Here is an 8,919-nt window from a genome sequence, read left to right on the forward strand (position 1 = left end):
AAAATTTCCATATATTTAGATTTTTTCCTTTAATTTTGGACCATTTAAACTGATAAAGATAAATTATTGAGCCTAAATATCAAGGTAAGAATGTGAATACAATATCCTCATATCTTTTTCCTCATGTTTTCTTTTAATCTCTAAGTTCATAAAGAATTTTGCCTTATTTGTAGTATAATGGGAAGAAATATTCACTCTCTTTATCTTCTTTTACACAAATGTACTTTACACAAATGTACCATTCTTTCTTCACAAGTCTTACAAAATTTGTTTGTTCTTTTGTATTATAATGAAATATAGTTTAGTTCTTTGTATTTCTACTTGCCCCACACACAATTTCCTTTGAATTTTCTATCTTCTATCTTTACATTCTTTACAATGTAGAAGATGCCTTCCTAACCCTTACTGTGTTATTTCTGTAGTATTTTTGAATAATTAAAATTACTTTTAAAAAACTTTACTATTTGTCTTTTTTACTTTTTTTCCCCCTAGGATAGAACAATACTTGGGAAAATTCTTTCTTTTAATTTTCTAAAAATACTACCCCAACAATCTTCTAAAATAAAGATTAAAATGTTCTTGCTCTCTGTAGTCATAAATCCCTCTTTTTCTTCTTTTTTTTTAAATAGCTTTTATCACCCATGGGTAATTTACAGCATTGACAATTGCCAAACCTTTTATTCCAATTTTCCCCTCCTTCCCTACATCCCCTCCCCCAGATGGCAGGGTGACCAATACATGTTATATGTGTTAAAATATAAATTAAATACAATATTAAGTATTCATGCCCAAACAGTTATTTAGCTGTACAAAAGAGCCAGACTTTGAAATATTGTACAATTAGCCTGTGAAGGACATCAAAAATGCGGGTGGACAAAAATATGGGAATTGGGAATTCAATGTAATGGTTCATAGTCATCTCCCAGAGTTCTTTCACTGAATCTCTCTTATTCTTAAAGAAAAACAGTTTTAATTTAATTTAAGCCTCTCATTTGTTGCCCATCTCCATGTTTTCATCCTCTATTGCTGAGATGCATTTCATTCTATTGAATTAGGGCTATCCTAAACTAACTGGCAATAAGTATTAAAGTGAAATATATATATATGGCCAAGATTACTTTTCATGTTTCTTATGTATTATATCCTTAGGTGAGGCTTTTAATTCATAGGTTCAGCAAAGTTATCATTAATGTGAATATCATTAAGAACTTGAGAAAAACTGAAGCATATTACTGTTGCTTGAATTTTTATAATCAATGGGAGTAAGGAAAAAATCTAGGTCAGGATCCAGGATCACCCCCACAGATTAAAATTATAAAAGAACTGCTTGGAACATGTGACCTTTACATTAGATATATGAATTTTGTTGGCGTTCTCATCCAAAGCCTAGAAACCACTTATTGAAAACTAAGATTTTTTTGGATAGGTTCAACATTGGTTGATTTTATGACAAAGCATGGAAATTTTAGATATACCCAAATTCCCTGGAATTTCAGTTAAAAATCCCTGCAGAAATTAACTGCAAATGTTTATATAGATGCTTTGCTAGAAATGTTTATTTAGGTTTAAGAAAACTGAGGCAAACAAGGTTAAATGATTTGAGAGCCCTTACTTCAGAGCTGATTGAGGAACATGTTTTTTCCAAGGAATGTGTTTTGCTTTGGGGTTCGGGAGGGGAGAGGATTTGATTCAATATACCTATTAGATTTATTTTTTTTAGTTTTCAAAATTGATAACATCTTGCTTTTGCCCCATGATCACTTTCTTCTTTAATTTGTTCAGTCCAAATTTTACACTCAGGATTTACACTGCAATATGTTTTCTATACAACTGTTTTGCTAATGCTATTTCTAAAAGATCTATTCACCAAGCAAACTAATTAAAACTATTTACTTCCACAATAGGATGCTGTGTTGGGGAACAAATTCATTTGCTCGGAAATCAAAATACAATTTAGAATGAAACAACTTTGATTTAAGGATGGCATAGTTTGGATAAAGGAACATATTTTTATATAGAAAAATTAGTCTATAAGTTTTAAAGTCCTCCTCATCTGTACAATTGTGAATTGGATATACTCATCCCATTCTTCAATTAAATGATTATTCTGATATATATTTACTTATTTTATACTTAATCTACATAAATTACTTATACATCTCCATTAGATCATTTCAGTTGAAAATAACTTTCTGTATACCCAGCAAGAAATTTATTAGGCAAATTTCTTAATGCTTAGTCCTGTAACAAAATGTTAACCTTAGATTTTTCAAATTTTGCCTTTTGATTAAACAATCCACTTGTACAAAACTATTGGTATTGCCAACCAAAATCTTTTTTTCATGTATCTCAAAGATTCTTAGTTTTTCTTGAAATACTAATTTCATGTTTTCTTTTATCCAGAATTCAACTTTGTATTGTATGTGCATCTAATACCTTCTTTCCTTTTTTAAAAATTGGCTTTTTAATTTTCAAAACATGCACAAGGATAAATTTTCAAAATTAACTCTTGCAAAACCTTGTGTTCCAGTTTTTCCTCATTTTCCCTCCATCCCACTTCCCCTAGATGGCAAGTAATCCAGTGTTAAACAGGGTAAAATGTTAAACCCAATATATATATATATAATTATGTTGTTAGCATTCTGTTCTTAATATTGGTGACTTGATAGCTCTTTGGTTTAGGGATGTTGAGTCTAGTATACCCATATTTATTACAAGAGGCAAAAGTCTCAAAGTCTAAACTGATCTGAAGATCTTTATTCTTTGAAACTCATTTTGTAATAACAGACTCAACCCACTACCAACCCCCTCTGATGTCCATCCCTCACATTTTTCCCAAGAACTGAATGGAGTCTGGATCCTGATTATTGGATTCCCTTTTCTTGTCTTGGATTTGCATTTCCTTTCTGTCCTTTGTGTGATGTTTCACATATCAAGGCTTGTTTTTTAGCTTATAAGACCAATGTCATGTGGAAGTTCTCTAGAGATGGAACAAACTATGGTCATTTACATTTTTAGTAATATGATCATTTCTTAACATCCAGCTTACACTCAGGCTCCTGGGATGACACACCAATACTCTTTTAAGATCTCACAATTGGCACTTCTACCACATTTGTGGGTCACACCCAGGATGGATATGCTGAATGTAGCCAACTGCCAGATTATCTCTGGTTGCATGGATAAAACGTCTTGAGTATACAATGCAAGGAAAAATGCCACTTGAATGAGTGTTCTGTATCAATTTTTTACTCAAAAGCCCTGGTGACTGGAACAAAGGGTCAAAATCTGTAACTTGAAGACATTTCAACATTACAATTTCTCTTGATCTTGTCTGTGCTTCTAGAGGCACAAGTCATGCTGTGGCACTTTAATAAAAGCACCTCTATATTCTGGATGGTGACACAATAAATATCCTGTCTCAGCCCCAACTAGTCCTTGTGACATCACTGTGAATGAGCCTAAAGAAGAAATGTACTTCTTAACCTGGTCTGCTAGACACTAACTTGGTACATATGACTACTGGCACTCAATAAAAGGGTTAATTATAACATCTTGAACTAAAGATTTTAATTTTTGCCTTCTGAAAAAATAAAAATCCTTAACTGACGATTGAATCACCTTAAATTTCTAGGTATATCACATATTCCATTCCTATAAGATAATTTACCAAATTTTATTTACTTTTTTCTCCTCCTATCTTGTATTCCCTGCCACTCCTCCACAAAGAAAAAATAGACCAAAATCCAACTAGGCAGCAAGTCTTATTTATTTGTAGCCAATATCTGGGGATAAGCAAGGATAACAGCTTAATACATATGATCCTTCCCCTTTAAGATGAGTGGAATGCACGCCACTTGTCCAGTGGACCACGGCTGGGAATGTATTTGACACCACAGCCATCAGGAATGAGACGTTTCTCAGCTACCATGTCTTCAAATTCATCTGCATTAAATTTTGTGAAGCCCCACTTCTTTGAGATGTGGATCTGCAAGAAGTGTAATAAGAGTGAAGGTAAATAAGGGTAAGCTACATCACTGTTATCTATATATATATAAAATTGTATATCCCTCCTCCCCCAATACTATTTTTTTCAAGGTCTTTGGAGATATTCAAATAAAAAACAGAAAAATATCTCTAATCCAAAATGAGATTATAAGCACAATATTCTGTATGCTTTAAAAGTTATTACTAAATGCTACTAACAGCAATTGTTCACCTTTCCAAATGCTGACATAACTTACTTGCCCACAAAATTATCATGTGACACCTTTTGTTGTCCATAAGCACTAAGAATATCCTTTACTGACATGAGTACAAACCCTATTAGGAAGTCAAGCCAAATATTGATTACTTCCTACCTTCTGGCGTCCTGGAAACTTAAACTTGGCCCTGCGCAAAGCCTCAATCACATGCTCCTTGTTCTGGATCTTGGTGCGAATAGACATGATCACCTGTCCTATATGGACCCGAGCAACAGTACCCTGGGGTTTCCCAAAAGCACCTCGCATCCCTGTTTGAAGTCTAATGGTTAAGAGAAGGGGAAAAAATTATTTTTTGGAGCATTTGTAGCATTTCACAAACTAAAACATAGCAGGCAAGAAAACATTTCCAGCATCAAAAAAAATTTACAAGACTGGCATTGGTCAAAATAAATTTAAACCATTTTCAAATGAGTACTAANGGAAAAAAAAAAAATTAAAAAAAAAAAAAAAAAAAAAAAAAACTACTAAAATCCAACAGTCCCCAAATAGACATTTTTGGGGGAATAAAATCATTTTGGACAAATAAATGGCTTAAAGTATTCAAAAACATACTTCCCCCAAATGCAGACTAAGCCCCAAGAAAAAAAAGAAAACTTCTTACCTATCAGCACCAGCACAAGATAACATTTTGTTGATTCGAATAACATGGAAAGGGTGCAGGCGAACACGGATATGGAAACCATCTTTGCCACAACTCTTCACCATGTATTTGTTGGCACAGATCCGTGCAGCCTCCAAAGCTACAGCAATATTAGAAATGAACAGTCTATCTAAGAATGGAAACTGATTCCAGAGATAATTTGGTTTTACATTATTAACCATATCAACTATAAATTTGAAATTGAAAATATATTTTTCTACTTCATAGTAATCACTTGAATTTTCTAGACATCTTTTTTGGGGGGTAAAAACAAAAGAAATATGAAAAACCATAAGATCCCCACACAAGATTTCATTTTGTTTCTTACCTTCAGAAGACAGTTGTTCATATTCATCAGACACCATATGACCACAGAGTGGAAACTCATCTACTTTTGCCTTTTTTCGACCCAAGTCAAAAATCCGTATCTTTGCATCTATAGAGAAGGAAAGCAGTTCTAAGTTTAGTTTTAGCTCTACATAGATTGAAACTTAAAAAAAAAAAAAACTTAATTCAGCATTTTTTAAAAAAAGTTAAACAGATATGGAAGACATGTTTTTTGTTAGCAGTATCACATAAGTTTTAATTATTAATTTTTATATTTTTAGCTCCCAATTAACTTACCAGGAACACCTCTACAGAAACGTGATTTTGGATATGGTTTGTTCTTACAGTATCTGTAGCTAAGAGATAAAAAGTGTTTAAATGATAGTTCTTTACTTTTATTTAAGAAAGGATATATATATTTAAAAAATATAGATATTGGTACATATAAATCAAAATTATTTCATTAACATTACAAATGAAAATAAGGGGAAGCCAGATAGATAATGTACACAAAAGGACCTGAATCCGAATCCAGTTTTAGACATTTAATGTATGATCACTTCACCCAAATTGCTTCAGGAAAGAATACATGAAGTTGTTATTTGTTTGATTAAAATATATATGCTTCAAAATATATTATTTTTAAAATGTATCTTTTTTTTAAAGATGCAGCTAAGACACCCTTTGTCTTAGATCATTTTACTAACATATAACACGGTAAACAGGTTAACCTATGTTCAAAATAATTGACATTATTGTTTGACTGAATGGTTTTCTTTACCAGCCAATTTTACAAGACAAAGGGATTTTAGACTGGATTTGAATTTTGTTCTTCTTTAACATTTTACATCCTTGTACTATGTAGCACTTAGTATTTTAGTTATTTAATTTATTATTAAACTAGGACCTATTTAGTGATATTTTCAAGCTTATAATTGTTTTTATATTAATATATCATAGAAAGAGAGTAAAAGCTATACCAGATATTTAATGGACTAAATGATTAGTTTTGCTAAAGTTGGTGGAATTAGGTAAATTTTGTTTTTGTTTCCATCAATTAGTGTTTAATTTGTTTGATAAACTGTGCCTTATTTTTCTCTGCTTCCAACCCCTTTAATACTAGAGACATATTTAGGAAACCCTATCATTAAAAATGCGAAAAAAGACTCCTCTTCCCTAGGCCGTAAACGAAACTCAATTATTAAAATTCTAATTTAATCAATTGAAGTCTGTGAAGAGTAAATACAAATCAAAATAGGCCGAAAGAGGGGATTTAGTCCTGGATACCAAGAGAGAAGAGGAATATAATTATATTCAGGGAAGAAATGCCAAGTTGAAAAAAGTCAGACAGGAAGACATTTTTTTTAATGCCGTGAGGAAGACTTGAGGTACATGGAAACTATTCTCTACAGAAGTTAAATGGACATGAAACAAATTCAAATGATAATTAGACTTTATACAGCACCATAATAGATTGTTATAAGGCTTTCTATAACTTTTTTACATGAAACGCGCTAAAAAAAAACGACAGAACTTACCAACGCGCAGGGCGGCGGCCCATAGCTCCGGCACATAAAGAAAGATCGACGCATGCGCGGTCCTTAAGTAGGCGACGCGGCGCGCGCCTCAAGTTTGGACGGAAAGGAAGAGGCGGGGCTGTTTCTCAGACCAAGAGCGCGCCGCCTATCTTACCCAAGCTACTCCGACGCTGTACCTTATACGCACACAAAATCTATGTTCTCAAAAAAAATTTAAACACAAATGTAAGAAATAAAAAACAAAATATCAAAAAAAAAAAAAATTTAACTGCCACCAACAAACACCAAATAAATTTTTTTGCAATTAATATTAACTGAAATAGAAACATGAAAATCATTTTTCATGAGCTATTCAATACCAAAACATAATTGTTAAACAAAAAAAATAAAATTTAGTCCATTTAAAACAGAACAGCTATATATATATATATATATATANAACAATATATATATATATATATATATATATATATATGTTTTGAAAAAAAAAACCTTGTAGATCATGAAAATGATCGAACTCACCAAAAAAAATTAATATTTGCTTTAATAAGATGACTTTGCTAAAATAAATTAACTTTAAAATACAATTAAAGAACCCATATGCTTGCTGATCCTAAATATTACAACCCAAAGAGTTTTTAAAACACAGTAAAAACAAAATTAAAAAAATGTAAAAATCACAGAAAAAAAAAATTAATTTTACCTACAAATATCAAACTGTTTTACTATAAATCCTACAAATTTCAATAAAAGCAATAATTTCAAAAACTGCACTAGGTAAATATAAAACATTCATATGAAAGAATAAAGTATGAAACGATATAAAACTACACCTAGAAAAATATATTTTTACTTAGAATTTCAGGGTACTTAAAAGACAAAAACAAAGTAAAAACTTCATATCTGAGAAAATCAATTCTAATGTTTTCTAATTAACAAAGATGCAACTTTAAAGGTTTTTGTAAGCTGATTGAGAGATGATTTAAAGAAGAGACAAATATTTTCTGCTTTGAACATGATATAATAATTTATTTAGTTCTACTATAGATATTATATGTTTTGCTTTTGTTTCCTCAATGGGTGAATTATAAAGAGATAATACAAGAATTAAAAAATAAGAATAATTTTTTAAAAATTAAAAACCTCAAGAACTGTTGTTAATCCCATCCCAATGCGTAATAATAGCAAATATATATTTTTATACATGTCTCACTTTTAGGATTAATTATATCAAATATATCCACCGATTATTGATTATTGTTTAGCTTTTGTCTTTAAAATTTTTAAATTAAAAATGATAACATATTTTATAGGCATGTCCAAAATCTTTGGGATCCTTTTTCTTTTCTTTCTATTTTTTTGTTTTTGCCAAAGATTCTGGAGTAGTTTGAAATTTTTTTTTCCAGTTCATTTCCAAAAAAAGAAACTGAACTAAACCAGGTTAATTGACAGAACTTATTCAATTAAGGCCTCATTTGAACATTCAAAGATGAGCCTTTCTCACTTCAGGCCTAGCCTTGTTTACATAGCTGCCACAATAACAATTATATAGTGCTAACATGCATATATAAAAAGTTATACTGCTACCCAAGATTCTTTGAAATTACCTCTTTAATAAGTTATTATTGTTCTTTAAGAAATAGTCAAAAATTAAACACCAGTCTGTTTAGCCATTTCTTATTTGCAAAAAAGTCAAATTAAGTTAATGTTACTTTTTTTCCCTTTGCATTCCCCTTTTAATTTATTCTTTCAATAGCAGGCAGTTCATTTTTCTTCCTGCTATTTTTTTCCTCAATATTTTCCTTCTTTAATCCTTTCTTATGATTGATATAGTTTTATATCAAATGCTTTGTGCATGTGTGTGTGTGGGTGGGTGGGTGTATATATATATATAAAATATATATATATTAAATAGTAAATATATGTATATATATATATACATATAAATATATATATACATATATATATATACATATAAATATATATATATTTATATACATATAAATATATATATATATATATATATATATACATATATTTACTCCTCTCCATTTTTTTTTAATGAACAAAATTGTCTTGGGACTGCTCTTTTCCTCCTTTTCAATTTTAAATTTTGAATTAAAAAAAAAAAACTTTAGTACAAACGGCC

At 30.5% G+C, this 8,919-nt stretch overlaps 1 protein-coding gene across 1 annotated transcript; it reads right to left on the reverse strand.

The window, feature by feature from the left end:
• Positions 1–3,747: 3,747 nt before the first annotated feature.
• Positions 3,748–6,858, reverse strand: LOC116420404 (60S ribosomal protein L10-like). Its single transcript, XM_031945282.1, has 6 exons — positions 6,771–6,858; positions 5,530–5,588; positions 5,234–5,341; positions 4,867–5,005; positions 4,362–4,524; positions 3,748–3,988 (listed from the first exon to the last, which is right to left on the reverse strand). The coding sequence occupies exons 1-6, from the start codon at positions 6,791–6,793 to the stop codon at positions 3,833–3,835; spliced, it is 648 nt and encodes a 215-aa protein (XP_031801142.1). The 5' UTR covers positions 6,794–6,858; the 3' UTR covers positions 3,748–3,832.
• Between the last annotated feature and the right edge of the window lie 2,061 nt (positions 6,859–8,919).

This window comes from Sarcophilus harrisii, chromosome Y (assembly GCF_902635505.1).
Source record: "Sarcophilus harrisii chromosome Y, mSarHar1.11, whole genome shotgun sequence".
Lineage (NCBI taxonomy): Eukaryota > Metazoa > Chordata > Mammalia > Dasyuromorphia > Dasyuridae > Sarcophilus > Sarcophilus harrisii.